Source organism: Chironomus tepperi, unplaced genomic scaffold, assembly GCF_022539635.2.
Source record: "Chironomus tepperi strain 1889 unplaced genomic scaffold, CSIRO-AGI_Ctep_v1 contig_196, whole genome shotgun sequence".
NCBI lineage: Eukaryota > Metazoa > Arthropoda > Insecta > Diptera > Chironomidae > Chironomus > Chironomus tepperi.
In genome coordinates, this window is record NW_027226318.1 from 2664880 (window position 1) to 2687817 (window position 22938).

The following is a 22938-nucleotide window of genomic DNA, read 5'->3' on the forward strand; positions in this document are numbered from 1 at the left end:
ACGCATCACTTTGTCTACATATCTATCACATTTATTGACATATAAAACATCACAACACGCACATGATACATCATTAGAACGTCACGAAAACTATATCTTGTGTCATGTGACTTGTAGAATTATAAGGAACTGTATGTAAGGACCAATAAAATTTTATGCTTAATAAAAAGCGCATTTGTCAGTCATAGATGACTACGATTTTACTACTTTTAGTTTTTTCATTATAAATTTCTAAGAAATAGAAGATAAAATCAAAATTCAGTGGTTTACTGCGCCATCAAAGCATTAGAAGTATCAAAAATGGACGAATCAACGGTGGATAAAGAGCGTTTCGCGAGGTAAATTTAATTAAATTATGTTGTGGGTGGATTATTTGTGGAAAATAGTTGAGGAGAATTTTCAATGGTGGATTTCTTAAGAAATGACGGGAAAAACAAAGACCTAAAAATAAAAATCCTTATTTCCTTGCATAACTAGCATATTGTTAGATCTAGTGATATCTTATGAATGAGTCTAATATCTGTTTTGATAATAAATTGGGTTTTTCCCGTTTTCACGTGAAAATAAAGTGTTGGATAAATGCACAGTGCACAAAATAATTCAAGGCAAAAGCATTGAAAATTGCTATGCGCTGACCAGACTCTTTCGTCTACCTTGAAACTTATTCTAAACATTAATTTTTGTACTTTTCCAATGTAGTCGGGAAAATCATTGTGAGATTGAGCGACGTCGTCGGAATAAAATGACTGCTTATATCACCGAACTATCTGATATGGTTCCAACATGTAGTGCATTAGCTAGAAAGCCTGATAAATTGACCATTTTGAGAATGGCAGTAGCACATATGAAGGCATTAAGAGGAACTGGCAATACAAATACCGACGGAAGTTATAAACCATCATTCTTAACTGATCAGGAATTAAAGCATTTAATACTCGAGGCAGCTGATGGATTCTTATTTGTTGTATCTTGCGACACAGGTCGCATAATTTATGTCTCAGACTCAGTTACACCTGTTTTAAATCAATCACAAAATGACTGGTATGGATCTTCACTTTTTGAACTCGTTCATGGCGATGATATTGAAAAAGTACGAGAACAATTATCGACACAAGAGCCACAAAATTCTGGCAGAATTTTAGATTTGAAAACTGGAACTGTTAAAAAGGAAGGCCATCAATCGTCGATGAGATTGTGTATGGGATCGAGGCGAGGATTTATTTGTCGTATGAAAATCGGAAATGTAAGTCCGGAAAATATGGCAGTTGGTCATCTAAATCGTTTGAAGCAACGAAATTCTCTCGGACCATCAAGGGATGGACAGAATTATGCTGTAGTTCATTGTACAGGATACATTAAGAACTGGCCGCCAACAGGTAAGTCTTATTGTGTGTCGTCTTGAATAGTTTTTTATTTGCGTAGATTTTATCGCCCTTCTGTCTGAGTAGTAAACAAGTTATTTGTGTGTGTTTGAAACATGCTGAACAAAAGCTTGTCCACGAGAATAATGACGATGAACCTTTACGTTTTTGTAAACAGATCTTTTTCCAGGTGTTCAACTCGATCGACAAAATGAGGATGATTTGCATTCATCTCACTGCTGTTTAGTTGCCATCGGTCGCTTACAAGTTACATCAACTGCGAATTCGGCAGATCTCAATGGCTCAAATAATCAATCGGAATTCATTTCTCGTCATTCGATGGATGGAAAGTTTTCGTTTGTTGATCAACGTGTCATGAATGTACTCGGCTATGTTCCAACTGATTTACTAAGCAAGAGCTGTTATGATTTCTTCCATCCCGAAGATCAGAATCACATGAAAGAAAATTTCGATCAAGGTATGCATACTTCTATCCTTCCTAAGACATTTAAGGCTAATTTCTTGTCTATTTTCAGTTCTCAAGCAAAAAGGACAAATGTTTTCCGTAATGTATCGTTTTCGTGCTAAAAATCGCGAATGGGTTTGGCTAAGAACTCAAGCTTATGCATTCCTTAATCCATATAATGATGAGGTTGAGTACATCGTCTGCACAAATAGTTCGGCAAAGTAATTTCTAAGAATTTTAATAAAATTCCTTTAACTAACTAATTTATTCTCAATTCTAGAACATTGCACAATGTCGCACCAGACAACAACGGACAATTGGAAACAGAACAGCCTGTTTATCATCAACCTGCCCCAGGACTTGATTATACGATGCAAAATCGTCGCGAAACACAACCATATAATCCACATTTAATGTCACATATCGCTGTGCCACCACAAACAACATCTCAAGCTCCAAACAGTATTCAGCAACGACCTAACAGTGCGCAGAATGCTGTCCAATATCATTACGAACCAACTCCATCGCCAATTCAGTGAGCTATTTCTTTATTATTCCTTAAAGACACATTTTAATATTATAAAATAATTGTAGATATGGATCGCCAGGTCGAACGCCTGCAGCTATGGCTAAAAATAGTCAGAATGCATCACCAACACCTGCATGGACTATGAGACAACAACAACAACCGCCAGAAAGTTATCAATACAGTCAATTGAGTCCCTCGAGATCGCCTAGTGGACCGACTTATACACAATTGAGCAGCGGAATCAACACACGACCAGCTTATAATGCAACAGCAACTACACAACAAGCTCCTCATCAGCCAGGTAAGATATATATTCTTTTAAGTCTGATTAATGTGAAATTAATTGATTTTTCTAAATGTAGGATACTTTGGATGGTCTGACGGAGGTGCTGGACCAAGTTCGGCGCCACATAATCCTTCAGTTCCACCAGGCCAACATCCTCAGCAAGGACAAGAGTTATCTGACATGCTTCAAATGCTCGGAGACCAAACTGGTCCAACTACTTTTGAGGATCTCAATATTCACATGTTTTCGGGGCAATTCGAGTAAGGATGAATGTTTTTACTACTTTAGGATGAAGAGATCTGTCATATATGCTGAGCATTGCTAATTTTTCATATTTCCATTAAGTATTTCGCAATTTTTCTTTCAATTTTAACTGAATTGAGCAACGATAAATTTTTTTATTACATTAATTATATGATAAATGACATAAGTATAGACAAGGATGTGCAAAAAGCATTTGCTATGATATATAAAAGTAATATTTTCAATGAGTTTTATAAAGAAAAAAATTATTATACATAAAGTAATTAATATAAAAAAATTTGAGAGTTTCTTTATATACAGACTTAGATTGTAAGCATCAGATAAAAAATTATATTCAGAAATAACTATTTCTATAAATAGATTCTTAATTAAACTAACAATTTTTAAGACAATGATTTCTAGATTAATTTGCGTGCTCGAGTGATACAACTGTTGTATGGCTTTGTGTTGTACAACTGTCGTACAACATTCTCCCCATGTTGCTCGAGTTAAAATTCCAATTTAGGCTTAAAAAACTGTGTGGCATAATTCTTTAATTAACTTCCATAAGCACAAACTCTTTTGTGAAAGAATCAAGTTCATTTTTTTATTATTATCGACCTTATTTAATTAGCTAAAGAATTTCGCAATATTCAGTTACAAAAATTTTTGAATTTAAGAGATTTTTTCAAAAAAACCAATAAAATTTGAATTTAAAAACAGAAATTTTAACGATTTTTTTTTACCTCGTGTTTTTAATTAATTTATGTTTTTTTGTGATGGATTACTCTTCCGATGAGTATTCCTTTGACGACGAAGAATCTAATGAAGAGCAAGTAATAGAAACTAACAAAAGTATCGACCTTTCGCTCTTTGAAAATTGGAAACTGGATTTCAGCGAAGAAAATGATGAAAACTTAAATAATGATGCATTCTGCTGTATTTTAGAATACATCTATTCCATGTTATCGCCACAAGATCTTCTAAATGCATCATTAGTATCAAAAAGTTGGTACAATTTGATTGGAAAACTTGACACTTTCAATCGACTTAAATTAACTTATTTCACAAGCGACTATGATCCAAAATCGAGTGAATATTATCGTGCTATCAAGGAAAGCACAAGAATATATGAAAATGTCGATCTAACTCTTTGGAACCATGAAAAGGACATTAAAATTTGTGAGCAAATAATTTTCAAATATTCAGTATTCCTAAAATGCCTGAAATTGACGAAATTTGGAGGGTAAGCATCTGTTTATAAGAAAGTTCTTTACCAATACTCATTTCCTATCTGACTAGCTTCTTTTCAATGCTTAATGAACCACTTGACATGCCAAATTTAGAAGAACTGGAAGTTCAAGTTTCATGTGGAAGATTGAGCTGGAAGTTTTTTGAAAATGTAACGACTCTAAAGAAGCTGATCATCAATGGTATCGAACCTAAAGGACTAGTAAAATGCTTAAACAAAAATAACAATCTCGAAGAACTGACATTTTATGAAAACGCATTCATATCATATTTTACTCGAGATATATCCAAAAACATCAAGTTCCAGTTGAAGTCACTGAAAATCTTAGATCACAATAGATTGATAAATCTGCGGCTAGGTGGAGAATTTCATGCAAATGTGTGGTCAGAGAATCAACGACGCAACTTCTACAAGCTATTATCAACTCAGAACTCACTAAGAGCTTTACATCTAGATGTCTGTAATGCTGAGGATCTTGACATAATTTCTACGATTCAGTCACTAAAACTCCTCGAGATTAACAAGATCATTGGCAAATTTACAGAGAAAATTTCATCCTCAAACATTCAAAGCTTCATGACAAGATGTGAGGAAATAAACTTTACAACTTTAGAGAAGATTATGTCATTCCTGCCGAAATTGCAATCACTGTACATTTATCAGCTGTCGATTGAAATCTTCTTCAGACTTCTTGGACATCAGTATTTGAAAAACTTTCATTACTTTTGGGCATCAGAAGAGGATTATGGACGTTTGATATGTTTAAAGCCATACTATTCAGGATCACTGTATGTCACTCGATCAACAAAGGATGAGTTTATTAATTTATTTAGTTAATTGTAAAAAATAAGGTATTTATTTGTTGTAAACTTTTAAGCAATCAGCATAAACTTAATAAAATATCAACCATATTCTAAGTTAATTTTAAAAATTCTGCATTTTGTTGAACTTAATGCTGCAAATGATGTGCTTGCACTATTATCTGTATTGTAGATAGAACATGTATCTAAGACTGGATTTTGCATAACTATGGAATGAAGCTTTCCTACTTCTGGCGTATATAATTGAATGTCTCGAGACTCGTTGGAATATGAAGCCACAATAAAGCTGTCATTAACTTTGATCTGTGCTGGTCGTGTAATGAATGGAACTCCTGTCTGATTCGTATAAAATCTATAACTCTCCTGTAGAACTGGAACTTCATCGACCTTAATTAATTTCATCAAAATATACATCATTTTGTCTTCTGTTGGTGTTGACAGTAGAAGCAGTTCCGTTCGATCATCATAACTTGCTGTCACAATGCTGTCCTCATAATTCAATTTAGTTACTTCAAAACTGCTGTCTTTGTACTCATAAAAGTATAATCCACGCAAATGGATGACAAAGAAGCCACCCAACGTAAATGCATCGTTCTTGTACATTGACAGGATTAATTTTACTGGTGTCTTATTGTCTAAGCTTGATTGTATCTGAAGAACTTCTGCCGATTTCTTGAAATCATACATATGCAGGCTTCCATCTTGAGCACCAAGAAAAATTTGGTTCTCTCGATTCTTATTAAATGAACAGCTCCAAATTGGAGATGATGAGGTAGGTGCTAATACAGCAATACTTTGGGAACTGAGTATGTTATAGACTTTACAGACAGGCTCACGAGATGCAGTTGCTAAATAAGTCTCTGATGGATCAAAGCACATATCTATAACTTGCTTACTGCTTGTATTTATGAACTTTTCACATCTATGAGAGTTTACATCCACAAATCTCACTCCATATCCAGTAAACAGACTTGTTGCTACTGCTTTCTGAGATATTATTAATTTCTTACTTTTTGGCATAAACTTGATTATTCTACAATCAGCATTATCTTTAAATTCGATGGACTTTTCGAGATACATTCTACCTGATCTCAAGATATGCCTAGTTAACTCATTGGAATTGCTTCTTTTTAGCTGCATACTTTTCAGTCTTTCAATTTCTCTTGTTAATTCTTTAATTTGTCTTTTCTGAAGTGCTATTGTCATGGCATTCTGACTGCTCATTGCTTGGATATCCCTCTTTTCCTGTTCGACTTTCTGAAGTTGTAATTCCAGTTCCACTTCACGACTATTATCGACAATTTGAACTTTTGTGGCATAGATAAATCTAAAATCTCTTGTTGAAGCCTTTGATTTACAGCTTGGACAATTTTTATTGTCTTTTATCCATGTTGTTATGCAGGAATTTCCGTATAGATGGCCGCATTTTAAAGCAACAGTTCTGTGCTCTCCTGAGCAATTGAAATTGTCTAGACATATGCTGCATAAACTCCCATCATCCAGACTACTTTGATTAAGTTTAAGCGGTGAATCTCTGTAAGAGAATAATCAGTGATCATAAGTATTGATCTTTCGCTGGATGTTATGAAATTCAGACTTTTTGTGGACACAAATGTTTACTTACAATTTTCTCTTTTTCTTCGATGGTGATACTGCTTCTTTTAATGGGGATTTTATCACTGGAACAAACTCTATTTCCTCACTTGTGTCTTCTACTTCGATCATGCTTCTAAACTAGTTAAATCTCTTAAATTTACAAAATTTCATTTCCTGTAGAATTATTTGTTTATAAAAGAAACATTTGAATGTGTTTGTGTGGACAAAGTTTTTTGAATGTATTGGCGGGAAACAAGATTTGAATTTTATTCGTTATTTCCTTTTCTATTGTTAAATTTAGCAGAATGAATATAAATAGGAGAGAATAGATGACTATTACATGCTGTTAAAATCAACAAAAGCGATAAAATGCTGTTTCATCAGCAGTCATTGAAATTTTCAAAACCATTCATATTTTTGTAAAAGGAAACATTTATATGGTTCTAAAATTTGAATTTCAAATGACCGTTAAGAAAAATATTTGTAGGATCCCAGCTGAAATAAAAAGAATAAAGACTAAGGAACGACATGTGTATGTTACGATAAATTAAGTATTTATTTTCATAATTAAGTGTTTACTTAAAATGTTCATTTTTTTCACCCCCAAAATAACACATATGTTTCATTTGTCTGCATTTATCTACATATCAAAAATATAATTTAATATAATTAAGAGAGTTTTCCCATTGAAGAATTGTTCTATAGATTAAGTATAAACTCTTCTTCATTAATCTTTTTTTGCATAAAGGCCACTATAACAATGAGATGATTCTTTTTGTTTATCTAAACTTAATAATGTAGGTAAATTAACAATGGCTGATTGCTAATCCATTTTAAGAGCTAGAGGAATTTTCATATTTATCACAAACTTAAGTCAAAAAAAAGAAAGAAAGAAAGGAACAGAAAATAGTCTTTAATCTGTTGTGTCATGCTGTCTTTGAGAGAATGGATGATAAAGTCAGAATCTATTGCGTCAAATTGGTGGTTTTTAGTATTTTGTGCTACCAACTCTAATAGAGTTTCTTTAAGGTATTGTGCTACAATTAAGTAATATTGATCATGTTCATGTTAGTTTTGATTCTAGTTCCTTAAGTATCAATCAAGCTTCCATTTCTCATTCGTTGATCACAAGGCACTCTCGATGAAATCGATTGATCGAGAATTTCCTTTTCTGTTTCGTCTTGCTCCTCTCTAACGTAATTCCATTTTTGAACTTTAGCTGTACCGAATATTTGAAACATAATATATGTTAAAACTGCGACAATAGATGATACAAGGAAACAAGTCTTCCATTGCGATAAATCTTTTTGGTCTTGTAAAATTGCACCGTTAACTAAAGGCGATAGAAATGATGCTGACATGTGAATTGTTTGAGCAAATGCTAATACTGGACCGGCAAAATTCGGTGATAAATCAACAATACATGCCATAGCACCGGCATAAGCTGCAGTAATCAACACAATTCCAATCGACCATATAATAATTACACTATAAATCTCCGTTCCCATATATCCAACTAATAAGATCAAAAGTCCAGGAATGATTTGAGATGATGCTGTCATAATTTTACGTATGTTTGTCAATGAAAAGACTTCATTGCGTACGAGAACGTCAGCGATGTAACAGAAGAAAACTGATGAAAAATAAGAGCCAATAAAAGGCAATCCTGATATGATTCCGTTCGCTTGAATGTCAAAATTAAGTATATTCTTCATAAATGATGGTCCATTCATAATGAAGGTATAATGGACCCAAATTCGTCCGAATGTTGTAATTCCTATTGACCAAGCAGGTACGGATGTGAAAATCGATTTCCAAGGAATCTTCCTTCCTTGATTTTCTTTAATTTCACTCGACACATTTAATTCTATGTATTCTAATTCCTTTGGTGAGATTCTTGGATGTTCAGCGGGAGTATTATAAGCTAAAAAGTACCATATAATGCACCATAGTACACCAATTGTTCCAGTTGTGTAAAAAACTGGACGCCAACCATAATAATGAATAATAAAGCCACACAGTGGATATGTCAATCCTATTCCAAATGAGAATCCTTGAAAGCTACTCATAAAACGAGATCTTTCATTAGCCGGGTACCAAGAACCAACAATTTGATACATAGCTGGCCATGTTAATCCACTAGCAAATCCTTGTACTGATCTGACTAAAATTAAAAGCTTCCAGCTCGTTGATGCTGCAGTTGGAATGCAAAGTGAACCTAAAGCAGTAACCAGTTGTGACCATCCAAAAACTGCTTTAGTACCGAAATACTGTGTCGCGACACCTCCAACAACTTGACTTGCTACATACATCCAATAAAAGCTACTCAATATCCAACTTTTAATTGACGAGTCCCAATCAAATTCAGCCCATTCCTCACCGTTCAATACCGGCGCCTAAAAAATAATAAAGGAGGTAAAGTAAGTCTCAGGATAATAAGCAATCAGTCATTAATCTAATTACATGGGTTGTTGTGGCGATTGTTGAATTTAAGTTTATCGACGAATTTGTAATATTTGTGTCATTTGGCGACCGGACCATAGCAACGATTGCAAAGTTTATCTAAAATCAGAATCAAAATCAGAATTTGGTCAGCCAATACAAACTAATTGCTATACTTACATCATTACGCATCATAAATGACACCATAAAGCCGGACCACGATAAGAAATAAAGCACGAGACGTGCAGGAATATCATAACTGTTTGGATTCATTCTTCTTTTTTTATTGGAATCAAATTCTTCTTCCACTTCAGTTGACAATGATGATGATGTTTTGACAATTTTTACAGCACCATTTTTTGCAAATTGTAAACTGTTTGAGGTAAAGCCTGAAATGAATATTTATAACAATGGAAATATGTTAGTAATTCAACTCCGATTGTTGATTTGCATTTATACACAATAATAACATGGCATGTGCAAGCTTATCACGATATATGAATAATCTATCCGTTCCCAAATATTTACTTTTTATGTCAATTTTATATGGACGGTAAAATTTTACGTCACTTTGTCTGTGTCTGGACAATACTTTAAAAGTGCTCAATTATGTGATGTCTTACAAGACATTTAGGCCATAGCTCACTGATTTCAAGGATATGATTTCGAATCCAATTAGTCAATAGACATTGAGACGCAAAAGCTCATCAGAAGCCTTACATTGGCAATCAAATGCTCCCTCAATGCTAGTGCCTCATTTTCTTCCATACTTTATGACTTTGTAGGCAGCATTTAAGATGCTATTTAAATCAATTGCTTCTACACGAAATAAAAATATTTTGCGATTCAATTCCTACTTAATATATTCCATCAACTGGTTCTGTACGACCGAGTCTACATTTTTTCTCTCCGTCAGTGACATTTGAATGCAACCTTTTGTGTCAATGCACCGGAAAAAAACCCCGCTGAAATTTGTGTATACTTTCAGCAATACATTAATAATTAATATGTCCAACTTAATAAGTGGTTCTAACAATGTGTTATACATATGAAGTTTCTTATGGACGGCACTAATGAATGATTCAGGAGTCTAATGTCTATGGAAAATTTCAAATGACTCATTTGGCACACAATGTAAAGCATGACACAATTTTATGACGAAAGCATCATCATTCTCTTGAAATTCGGCATTGATTCTAAAGCTAAGGAATTATCAAACCACAGCGGCAATATAAAGGAGGTGATTTATTGTACAAGAACTGCACTTAAAGTTCAATTTTCTATAATTAACTTTCCTATTCTTAACTGTTATAAAGTGATAAGGAATTTGATTTTATCGGCAAACAGGAATTAGCCGGAAAGTACAGACATAACATGCTACAAGATTAACTGCTGACTTGCCATTATCGATCAAATTTCTGACCCTGATATTTAATATGAAAGGAATTTACATGTTACTAAGCTATGGTCATAAAAGGACAGTCCAGTCTTTAAACTTGTTAACATTGATTTACATGCAATGTGTCATAGCCAAATCAGTCATCCGTGTAGTCTTATTCAGTTAGATGTCTGCAAATTTTTATGTATGATCGCTTTCGAGGATCGTTCGTAAGTCATGTTCAGTTTCAATATTTACACAACTTCCAGTGATAAAGTATTGGAACCGCTTACCGTTAAGCTATATGGGATTGATTTGAAAATTGACCGAATGCTTTGATGTTGCCGTCAATGACGATGCTAATTCCGTCTACGACAATTCTGAGTAGTTTAATCCGTTCCATTCACAAATGACGATTAGTTTTTGAGCACCAAGATAAATGATCTAACTAGTGTGTACTCAAGGTCATAGACTACTTTGTAAGTATTCGTACCAAAACACTTGTTCTACACTATTATTGACGTAGATAACAACATTTTTGTGAATGATGCCAGAGAATTTTAATTCTCATGCCTGATAATGTCTGTACATATATGGAAATAACTTTTTTTCAGAATATGTCACAAAACAAACAAAAATCGATAAGGTGTCCGTGAGACACAAAAAAAATAATCGGTATAGAATTTAAAAATTCCTCCTCATCATTTATTTATTGATAAGAGAGGTCAGATATGCTTTACCGTTTACAAATTTTTCTTCGCAATCCATTCTGGATGACTCAGAATTGTCAATTGAAATATTTGCGATATAAAGTCTGCCACGTGATGATTATTGTGTAAAAGAATTATTTTTTTTGCGTCCGTTAATGCTAAATAATTGAAATCAATTGAATAAATTGCTTCGCGGCACTTCCCGAGACATTAATAAAAATTAAACTTGACGCAACGAGCGGAGAACTGAAACTGATGAGTATTCAAGATTTTTTTTAGTGTCGTACTATACATTCGTTATCAAAAATGTAGCGTATAAGTTATGACGATTGCTAAGTATATAGATAAATAATCGGAATCGACATAATCGATGGAATAGAACTAAATATGGAAATTTTATTCACAAATTGTAGCCATTTCTTTCGCTAGGCGATAATTTGCGTAGAATTATTTATTCATCCGTTAACTATAGCTAAGAAGAGGAGAAAAGAAATCTATGCTGCTGCAGCACTGACCTTCCACAACGTTAAAAATCGTGGGAAAGTACGAAACTTATAAATTGCCATATTGAACAGTTGAAATGAATTATCACTATTTAAATACAGTATTTAACTATTATTATCAATTATTAATTGCATTAATTAGCAGTTTTATGTGCTTTTCATGGATATAATTGAAGAATCAGCTAAAAACTTGCATGACCAGAATGACTCGAAATTTATCGATTTTTGATGCAACATCCTATCATTTTTGTTGTACTTTTTGCGATTCTAACAGGTTTTTGGCTTAATTAAGCTTTCAAAATATAGAATGATGACTCAATATTTAAGGAAATTAAGAAACCAAGCTTTTTTCGGCTTTATCTAATTTGCTGGATCTTTTGTTTATGTCATAAGGAAATTTCCCGATTTACGACAATTTTCGCAACAAGCACATTGATTTTCTCACTTAGACTGTATATTCTAGCATTTAATAACCTGTAATAATTACGTGATTGCTTAATTTGGCATGTTTATAGAACTTTTTTGGTTGTCAACAAATTTCAACACTTTTGCACACAAAATCGATGTTTCAACGACTTTTTACGACTTGTATTATTTGTTAAACCTACCTTTACAGCAATCAAATAAGAACTGAATTATATAAACTGCATTTAAACATTTTTTCACTAATAATTTATATTTTTTCTAAACAAACGAATTTCTTTGGAAAAACATAACACTCATTTATTTATTACAATCTCTCTTAATACTACTGTATTTAAAGCGTTTTGTGATCTATAATGCGTTGCAAATTAACACAAAAGCTTAATTAAAATATAGTTTTTTTTGCTAGAAAAGCATTTTTCCTTTTTGCGAAATTTGTGTATCTCCTCCAACCAAAGATGACTGAAGCGTTCAAAGCTTTGAAGATGCGCATGAATTATCGATTTTTTATTGCTTTGTTTATATTTGCTGGAAATTAAGAAATCAAATAGAAGAATTTCAAACGGAAATTTACAATTTGAAAAAAACGTGAAAGAAAAATTCAAAAAATAATGTTCAAAATTTGAACTGAACAAGATTTCCCGCAAAAATTCTCAAAAAAATAATTTTACCAAAAAAATTCATTTGAACTTGGAAATTCAAGCAGATAAGATCAAAGTGAAAAAAGAAGTATAATAATTAAGAATTAAGGAGCTGGTTATCGTCAAGATAATGTGTGTGTTGCAAAGCATTCAAGATTGAAAGCTGAGGAATCGTTTGCTTCATTTTCCATTTCATTGTATTGGTGAGTAGAAGCGAAAATTCAAATTTGTTTGCGCAACGGAAATGTGACACACGTGAGAAACGTGACAACGTGATGTCTTATTTAGTGCTCTATTTTTAAAAAGTTATTTTTTGCTCTTCTAAAATTCCATGAAATTCTCTTTTGGAAATATTGTTCAGTATTTATTAATAGCATTAAAAAAGTTTCAATGGACATTGAGAATTGCAAATAAAAATCTATTGAGTAACTCGAATGACAAAATAAAAAGAAATTGTAAATGCAAAAAAATATCGAAACTATCAACCAATTTGAATGTTTTTCTATCTTATTTCATCAGTGTATCAAATTGCATTGCTAAACACGTACATTTGAAATCTGAAAGAGAACATTGATAAAAAATCAATGAGCCGGAACAAATTGATGTAAATATTTAATGAATCAGAAAGATTTTTTTCTTACTTTGATAATATGTGCACAAGTATTTTTCTCTTCTCAGAAAATCGGTTTAACTTTTATATTTTCTCGCATCAGAAAGATGTAAAACTTGACATTTTCAACTTTATAGTTTCCCATTTCATTTCGATTTTCCTGTAAGTCTTATTTTGAAGCATTTTGGAGTGAGATGTACTTTTTAAGGGAGTTGAGGAGATAATTATTCATATTGAGTGACATTCCAAGTTGCAAACAAGTTAAAATAGACAAAGTGGCGACATTAGGTTTTCCAAAGGTATCATAAAGGTACCAAACATGAAATTTGCTGGAAAGTCATTCAGACATAAATTGCTACTCTGAATTAATAGATTGATAAGGAAGTTGTTTTAATTAAACTACATTCATACAATTACAACAGTCTAAAGTGTATCCTAAATTCATAAAATGTTCCTGGATCTTAGAAAAAATAGAAATTATCACGTGAACTCTCAGACCAGATATTTAGCATAAAAATCTCTTGAATGACTTTGAAATTTTCCCCATGGGAGTAATTTCGCCCACAACAGCAACAGCAATAGCAAGCAGGCAAAAAAAATTTTCAATTAATTTAATCTCTTGTATTGGTTACGAATAACATTTAGTTCCACACGAACATATGAATGCTTTCAAAATTCTAACCACAAAAGCTTTAATGAGCTTAGTCAGAGCTTTCAATAGCATTTATGGTTACTGAATTGAAAATTTTGGTTTCATAATTCTAAAATTATTTTGAAGATTTTTTTTTTGTGCTTTGTCATGTTCGCTGCTATAATTAATCTTTACCACTGCCATTGTTCACATAAATGTAAAATGAACGGTAATGTACAATTTTATAGGCAACATGTAATGATTATTTAATAAAATAAAAAAATATCTTTGCTGCACTTCATGTATAATAAATCTAAAATGTTTATAGGGATGAGTAAAATGAGTGCCTTTAAGGGATGGATGATGAAGTTATAGATACATGTTATATAGCGCACGAGGCATTTGTATTTTCATTTAATTATTTCCATAAATAAAATCTTCATTTTATGATTATCTTGTTGTATGTTACGTAGCGAATAATGTGATGGCAATATTTTTATGCCTTTAAATCAACTTTAACAGCGTCATAAAGCATATGCCATTAAACTTTTCTCTAATTAGTTCGATTTTAAAATGCGACAACAAAATGACATGTATATCCACTTAGAGGATTCTCATTCCTTCGAATGATTTTTGTCGAAAAGGAGGTGGGTGGGGTTGGGTTGTAAGATTTTGTTAAGAGCAATTCTTTCAACATCAATGCTTTAATGGGTGTCTTTTGGCTGGCTGTCTCAAAAATTTGACAATGAAAGGATGTAAAGACTTCGTTTTTAGTTTTTCAATATTCATAGCTCTTGATTACTCATTTATTTAATTCAAATTTCTAAAAACCGTTATTAATTTAAATCTAATCTTAAAGAGGTCTTATTTACCCTGAATTTACGTTATAAGCCACTACCCGTTACTAAGACACTGGCTTAGTAAAGAAATTTGACTCAGGAAAAATTCTGTATCCGTTAATAAGCCACTACCAAAAAGTCATTAATTAAACTAGATAAAATAAATTTTCCGATTTTAAATGACATATTCGATTAAAAACAAACTATAAGGACTAGAAGAAATTAATAATTTTTAAGATTTCCATGAAAATTTTCGTTTTTTCTTCATTTGTTTACATTTTTTACTAAGCCATTACTCGTTATTAAGCCTTTTTTTGCGATTTTGAAAACTTTTTTCTTCCGATAAGCCACTGGCTTATAACGTAAATTCAGGGTACATATTTTTTGGTCTACGCATGAAAAATGCGCACAAATCATCTTTTCACATCTGAAACAGCGACTTCTATACCAGATATTTCTTTTTTTGGGGAATATAGGAACGATAGAGGATGTAATTTTCGGAAAAACTTTTACATACATATATCGTTCGTTCGAGGACTTTGTGGTCATTGTGGTTGCTTTAGGTTGATGGATTTTTCTTCGTAAGGAATAAGAAATAGAATTAGGAGATTAAAATGTGAAATGGAACGATATTAGAGTGATTGTATGGTAAAATTCCTCTCTTTCAGTTACATACATGTAGGTTGACTCAACATGATTGCAATAAAATTGTGTATATATGCTCATACGTATATGTAAATATACACCGAAAAAGCATTTGAATTTCAATCATTATGTATGTAAAGATTAAAACATTTTCCATTAAAGAAAAGAATGGAAATAAAATTTTATTACATTTAGGAAGTTGAATTTTGATGATGATATAACATTCGCTTAAAGTGCGATGCTGCTTATAGCATAGAATATGATTCTTTAAACTTCAAGTATCGTATTTGAATAGGACTGAGTGCTTTTGTGAGATTTTTTTACTGCCTGTTTCACCTTTTTTTCTAATTTTGGGTTCCTTTTATTACTCTTACTGATGCTGACTTCTCATAATTAAAGTTTTGCTAATTCTCAGAGGGATTATTCACATAAAATGTCTTAGAATTATTACCATTTATACTTTGTGCATCCAGGTGGAAAGAGGGATTTGGGTGAAGTGCCAGCGGTTCAATGGCAGCAACTCGATCTCATCTTGACAATAAACAACCCTTCTTAAAGAATAATTCAAGAAAAAGCGTGCAAAATTATGTCATAAATTGAATTCATAAAGTAAACAGTGTTATCCTTTGAGTTTCAATTCTATTTATTGTCTGGAGTTGTATAGCACTCAAAAGAATGCAATTTAATTTGCCTCAGTATGCTCTTCTTTATTCAATTTTGCAAATAAAAAATAAATTACGATGCAAAAGAAGAAATTTAATAAATTTCTTCATACTTTTTTAGATTACATGCCATTCTTGTATTTATTCAACCTCTACAAAGGTTTTTCTTTTAATATTACTAACTGATATAGATGCAATTATAGAGAGAACAAGAGGAAAGAGCAAGAGAAAGAAAATTTATGCTTGGGGTCAGATCGTTTAATATTGAAAGAAAGAAGGAAAAATTGAATAATTACCAAACACTTTTTAGTGCCTTTTTTCTGTGCTTTTCCTACTGATACATTATTATTGCTCTAGATTTTTTTTTCTCTTCTCATTTGAACGTTGAGTAGAGTAATAAAAATAATAATGCCATGCCTCCTACTGAAGTAAATGCTTTAAAATATATATTTCTATATATATACATAAGGATAATGGATCTAAAGGTCATAAACATTTCGGTTCTTTCCATAATACATCCTATCTTTGCTATACTTCCTCTTACCCTCCATTTCTATATCAGTTGCTAACAGAAAACAAAATAGGGAAAAGAAAAATGTTCTTTCTAGCTTATATTTTATGAAAAAGTATAAATTTTCTCCATGCTAATCACTTTGACTGGGTTAATGACGGTTTTATACATTTTTTTTTGCGTTAAACATTAGGTAGAACCTTTATCATCAGGATTCATTCATAATTTTTATAGATCTTAAGTACATAATAATAAATTATTTATCCCTGAATCCATGTTTTAACATTTAAAGTTGTTAAACAGGAGTGTTTAAATGTCGAAAAATTAATCTACTAAAGAGTTGGGCGCTTCATGAAATGAAGATTATGTAGTATGTGCTTTTATGATTATGCAAATATCGGGACATGAAATAAGTTTGAGGAGATAATAGCTACCTTTGATTTCGGGATCTGTTATTATTCTTACAATATGGTAATGTCATTAATCATCTTATAATAGTTGATTCAGTGCTCTCAAGTTACATCCATAATGTTTTATGATTATAGAATAATGGAAATCTATCCATAGTTAGGTCAAGGGGCGAGTTATCATGGGTACTATATTCACTATGATACATCGAGCAATCGACCATTAACAGCCCCCATCCATACTCCCTCGAAATCGCGAACTTTTTGAGTAAACGGTTCCTATATGCTGCTTCCTACGCTGATTGAGTTAATAAATTAAAACACAAATCGTGTACAGAATGCGTCTCAATTTCATTTAATGATTGGATGAATTTGAAGCGATAGGATTGTATTAAAATGCCAACAACAACAAAAAAAAATGCTCTTAACGATTCATGCCGAATACATATTGAACCGAATACACAGATTGTTGTTCAAAGGTGCTCGTTTGAATACATACATATACATGAAAAAAAAAATGTATCTCATATCAGACATTTGAAATCTCTGAATCATAAATGCTTTGGAAAAATGGCATGGTCACAGACCATGCATAGAAATTTGACTACTATCATTTCTTTTTATGTCCACAATTTAGTAAGCGAGATTTTTTTTCCGAATAATCGTTTCCATAAAAAAAGTCATGCGATTAAAATTGCCATTATCTACACTATTTATTCTTTCGTCCTTTTTATTATAATATCAACACCATTTTCTAAAATCATAATTTTGCACTATAACTATATAACGTCCTATGTCCAGCATGTGTATTATGGTTATTGTTGCATTCAGTGGCAATAAAATATACATTTCTTTATGTTTTCGGCACAGCATATGTTTATGTAGTTCTTTAAACAAAAAAAATAATGCTGATAAAGTCTCTCTGTTTCTTGAATTTTCATAGCGGCATCACTAGCTGTTATGGTCTATGATAGCTGAAAATGAAAACGACTGAAGGGTGGTAACAATTTTCACATGTGAAAATTTATTTTTATGCTATCTCAACACAGAGATATGCTTCAATAATATGAAATAAATTTATATGGCGAAAAAAATATTCTTATATTCCATTTGAATAGCAACTTATTCTGTGGATGTGCCTCTCTCTCTTTCTCTCTTTTTCTGATAAATTATTATGCTAAAAGTAATATTAGGCTATAGAGTTCTCAATATCTCACAAAGAGATTAAATTTTATGTGCACTTTCTTTTCTTTCTTTTCATGCTTATTTTCATCTCCTTTGTAGTCGTCCGATAGAGAAGAAAAGAAAAAAAAGGAAGAGCATAAAGGAATTTTATATGACAATATCAGATTCTGATCGGAATTGGGGAGTTTTTTACATGATGCCATAGGGTGAAAAGCAATGTTTTACTTCCTTTTACATGATATAGAGCTCAGAAAGACCAAGGAAAAAAAACTCAAAAAGAATCAAAATCTAAGATATGTGAAGGACATAAACATTGTCAATAATAAAACTAGAGGAAAATGTCTCAGATTTAAGGATGACTAAAGTGCACTTTTTGCCTACGGCAGTTAATAGTTTTAAAGAATTTTGGGTATTAAATCGATTTATGTGATTTTACTTACGTAATTATTTTTACGTATAAGTAACGTTTGTCCACTTCAGAAAGTTTTCTTCTTTATATTTCTAAATAAAGCAGTAATTAGAGTGGAAACATGAAAGAATCAAAGGAAAAAGTGGCAGACGTAGACAACAAACTAAATCGCATCATAAGCTTATAAGATATTCAAGTTATGGGTATTTTAAAGCAGTTTTTAAGTAAAAATCAATCGTTTTCACACATTCCGACCCAAACTGAGCACGTCACCACATCTGTGTAATAAAAATGCACTAAAAAGGGAATGTCAGATAGAGCGAAAGCGAGTACGACACATGAGATGACAAAAAATTGCGAATGACATGAACATGAGCGTAAAAAATAAAAATATGATTGAATGTTGGGATTATTTGAATGTTTTATAGCCATTATTTTTTTCACTATAAGCATTCTTTACACATAAATTGTAAGCAAATTTCCTCTTTCATCTTCTCATTTTTTCAAGCAAAAAAAGGCATAAATTTTCTTTCGCCCTATAATGAAAGCAACAAAATATTTTCCCATTTCATGCGAACAAATAAAAAAAAATATGAAAGGCGAAGGATTCATGGAAAAAGAATTTCGAATTCTTTCCTTATTATTGACTATACACATGCTCGTATCATAAACGCCTTCGAGATGATGATAAAAAAGTGCTTGATAAGCCATTAGATATTTTTTTTCTTGCTCCTTTTATATCCATATCGGATTTATTTGGAGATGATTTCGAATCAAAAATATAATCAAATATTGCGGAAAATGCTGCCAGTTCTCGTTTGGAAAATGGCATAAAATTTATAGAGCATGATTCTATATATAGAACATTACATTGTTTTTTGCCTTTTCTTTAAAGGCATTGCAAACTTTAAGATTTTCCTGAAAAATTCAATTTTCCGTCACCAGACAATTCCTTCATTTCGAATCAAATAAATTTTTGAAAATTATATCAATTTCCACATGATTCTCTCTACATTCCACTCAGGGTAATCGATTAGAACCCGTAATGAAAAAGCTAATAAATATTCTCTTGCTAGATATATATGTATTTTTTTTCCAAAACAGCTTAATGGGGAATTTCCATCCATTTATTTCAATATAACGAACACATTATACAGCAAAATGTAAATTGCTTTAATGCTTTTTTATCACCAAAGCACAAAAAGTAGTTTAATGTATGGAAAAACAACAGGTTTAAATTTTTTCTAAACACGCTACTGTTGCTTTGTAGTTCTTTTTTTCGCAAGAACGAGGAAAAATAGAGCAGACTCTAATAATAGCAATGCCTATGATAATTAAAGTTTTATGTTTTTTTAAAAAAAATGTCCAGAAGGGGAGTTTTTATTTTGGATGCCAAACAACTGATGCTTTGCTATGTCTGTCATATATTAAATGAACGGAAATATGAAAATACCACTAAACAATGTTCATAAAGAGTGTATAATTTTGTATATGGGCAATTAACTGACACATTAGGGTATTTAAATAAAAATTATCAACATTTCTCTCTTCTGTTCCAAGTTTTGCAATAAACATAATTCCTAGAAAATAAAAGTTATTGCAATTATGTGAACGGAAATTGTGAAATGTTTAGTAAATCCTGAAATATTGGGATTTAACGACACAATTGAGAGAAATACGTATATAAGTGTGGGGAATACGTAGGTTAAAGTTCAAATTTTTAATGGATTGTTCACTTACAAAGGCGTTTAAGGATGAAGGGGTCTGAATATAAGTGACTTTAAACTTTTTGACGTCAGGTGATGTAGTCTTGGAACAACTCTTGGAAAGTGGCTGTTGATAGAGACAGATAGCATTTGGTATTGGTCAAGTGATGGACAGTCTAAGAGCCATGTACTAGATATTACACTTGATATCCTGGTTAGGGCGATTCATCGATAAAAACTAGGTATATACATATGAGTGTACTGACATATAAAAGGTTCATAATTAGTAGTATAGACATATATTACGTTATATAACATCTACATAGCTCCCAATTGCCAATTACGCAAGTGACAGTACAAGAACAACTTACGTAACGGAAATTTTAATCAATTCCCACCCCCAATCCTCCCTCATTATGTCTCAAAAGCAAAGAAGACAAGTTATAGAAAGTATTAAATTTTCGTTAGAGCCAAGAAAACTTAAATGAAAGGCAATACATTCTCTCAAGAGAGGAGATAAAAGCTCAGAGAAATAATAATTTACAATAATTAAGTCTCTTTTGTGTCAGATAATGCAACCCCTAAAAAACATAACATAACTTTTCCTCCATGCCATTTTTTTAAGCGCAAACTATATCTAATTATATAAATTAAATATTTTTTTTTCATCCTTATTTTCTTTTAAGTATTGCTGCTCCTTTTGCAACAATGTTAATATATTTTTATCGTAAAACAAAACAATCTCGTTGAGATAAATTATAATGTTGCAATAAAAAGAGGAAAGCGCCGAATATTTACCATAAAGAATCGAGGCATAACATTGTTTGCTTGCCGTATTTATTTTTGGCTCTGGTGAATGAAAAAAAAAAAATAGAGGAAAAGAAAAACACAAGTCATGACATCGAGTAACGCATTAAAAATTCTTTCTTTTCGTTCTCCCTTCTTTTCTCATATTTATTATGGAATTGGATGGAAATAGCAATTGCAATAAAGAACGAATTATTGCAGTAAAAGGCAGCAGCATGTTGGCAGGAAAATGAATTCTATTGTGTGAATAAGGAGGAAAAGGATGGAAAAGGTAGATGTGCATGGTTCGTCCGAGTCACGCATGTGGTTGATGGAATGTCAATGGAAGGATTTTTGTAGTTTATTGTACCTTGAGCTACTTACTCTAGAGGACAAAGTAGAGTAAAATGAGACTCGAACTAACGACCTTCGAGTTCTAGTCACGAGTTCCATCTGAGCTATCGAAATGTTCATGAATATTTCAGCAAATGCCATATTTATACTTCCCAGAACTCACAGTCATGTTTAGTTCGGTACGTCTCTGTATATGCAACGGAAAAGCTGTTGCCCGAAAACCTAAGGACATTATAGTATGATTCAATAAGGAATGGAGATGGCTATGTACATACAGATTGTGTACGAGAATAGTAGGCACATTTACGTTTATGTAATATAGCACGCTGTGTACATACATAGGAGGACACAGAGAGAGAAAGATGGAAAGAGAGTAGTAAAGGAAAAAGTTATAATTTATCGCAAAACTAAATCGAACAGAAAAAATATTGTCATTGCATGTCGAATAAAAAAAAAATATATAAAATATATGTATATACTTCTCTCTGTCTCTCAGCCTTTCCACAAAGGCTACTGCTGCTTACAAATTTTATGCCCTCAGTCTGGTGATCCGAAAAATGAAACTATTGGGAATTTTGTAATTTATTGGATATAATGACATTCAGTTAATTTATTTGAATACATACTTATCCATTGATTTATCATTGGTTTACTCGGTTCCGTTGTAGACTTTTCAATATTCTCAGCCCACACACATACACAAATTATATATGAATACTAATATTTGCACATATGAATCAATTCGACTTAATACTTTATCATTCAAATCCCCCAATGACATCCGAATTCTTCGTAACTTCCTACACCTTTAGGGAATATTAAATATTGAGTTCATTTTTGGATTATAAAAATGATTCTCAAAGGTAGTCAGTGGCATTTCTGGGGGTGAAGTATGAATATGGAAATAATGACGTAGGAAAAGTGTGGCATTGCTGTATATGTGAGTAGGAATTAGCATTCAAATGTCATTTCATATAAAAAGGTTTGATTGGTGAGGTTGGGAATTTTATTCTGGATTTTCTGTGATTTCTTGCTGTATGGATGCTAATGCTGCTTTATTCGTGCTGTCTGAGTTTGACTTTTTAAAGCATTTCAATTTATTTTAATTCTACGACTTTTTACAAAATTCAATTTTCAACAGTAAAAAAAGCTCATGCAGTCGTTCCCGAATAAATCGAAAAGTTCACGTATAAAATTAATCCGTCAAATAAATTTTTATCACAGAAACTTTCCGAAAATATCTAAAAGTTACGACTCTAAAATTTCACTTTAGTATAGTCTGTCTTCAATAACATTATTTTCATAGTCATTTAACTTTATTTAAGATTGCTAGACTAACTCAAAGTTGATTTTAAACTTTATCAATTGAGATTGTCTTAAATTGTAGCTTTTTTCATCTAATACATCCAGAGATTTAGAGTTTGTCGAAAAAAGTTTTAAGGAACTATTAAAAAAGCTTTGAATTTTTCAAATTCTTTTTTTTGTTTATCTTTTATGAACATATTAATTGGTTTAGTTTTTATTTAATGTTAGTCTGAGCGA

At 31.9% G+C, this 22938-nt stretch overlaps 3 protein-coding genes across 6 annotated transcripts; 1 reads left to right on the forward strand and 2 right to left on the reverse strand.

Moving 5' to 3' along the window:
• The first annotated feature begins 194 nt into the window (after positions 1 to 194).
• On the forward strand, positions 195 to 3611 carry tgo (Aryl hydrocarbon receptor nuclear translocator homolog tgo). Of its 2 annotated transcripts, none has more exons than XM_070639581.1 (7): positions 195 to 338; positions 700 to 1376; positions 1540 to 1839; positions 1898 to 2048; positions 2108 to 2362; positions 2422 to 2657; positions 2719 to 3611. In XM_070639581.1, the coding sequence occupies exons 1-7, from the start codon at positions 301 to 303 to the stop codon at positions 2904 to 2906; spliced, it is 1845 nt and encodes a 614-aa protein (XP_070495682.1). In that variant the 5' UTR covers positions 195 to 300; the 3' UTR covers positions 2907 to 3611. The 2 variants fall into 2 exon arrangements, with proteins under 2 accessions (XP_070495682.1, XP_070495683.1); XM_070639582.1 differs by having other exon boundaries at positions 1552 to 1839.
• Positions 3612 to 5008: 1397 nt separating this feature from the next.
• On the reverse strand, positions 5009 to 6736 carry LOC139089892 (E3 ubiquitin-protein ligase rfwd3.L-like). Its single transcript, XM_070639531.1, has 2 exons — positions 6583 to 6736; positions 5009 to 6492 (listed from the first exon to the last, which is right to left on the reverse strand). Exons 1-2 carry the CDS (start codon positions 6681 to 6683, stop codon positions 5040 to 5042), a joined length of 1554 nt encoding a protein of 517 aa, XP_070495632.1. The 5' UTR covers positions 6684 to 6736; the 3' UTR covers positions 5009 to 5039.
• Positions 6737 to 7087: 351 nt separating this feature from the next.
• MFS17 (Major Facilitator Superfamily Transporter 17) lies at positions 7088 to 12453 on the reverse strand. Of its 3 annotated transcripts, none has more exons than XM_070639604.1 (4): positions 12196 to 12453; positions 9177 to 9385; positions 9018 to 9116; positions 7088 to 8950 (listed from the first exon to the last, which is right to left on the reverse strand). In XM_070639604.1, exons 2-4 carry the CDS (start codon positions 9267 to 9269, stop codon positions 7643 to 7645), a joined length of 1500 nt encoding a protein of 499 aa, XP_070495705.1. In that variant the 5' UTR covers positions 9270 to 9385; positions 12196 to 12453; the 3' UTR covers positions 7088 to 7642. The 3 variants fall into 3 exon arrangements, with proteins under 3 accessions (XP_070495705.1, XP_070495704.1, XP_070495706.1); XM_070639603.1 differs by lacking the exon at positions 12196 to 12453 and adding an exon at positions 11115 to 11450; XM_070639605.1 differs by lacking the exon at positions 12196 to 12453 and adding an exon at positions 10668 to 11053.
• Positions 12454 to 22938: the final 10485 nt, after the last annotated feature.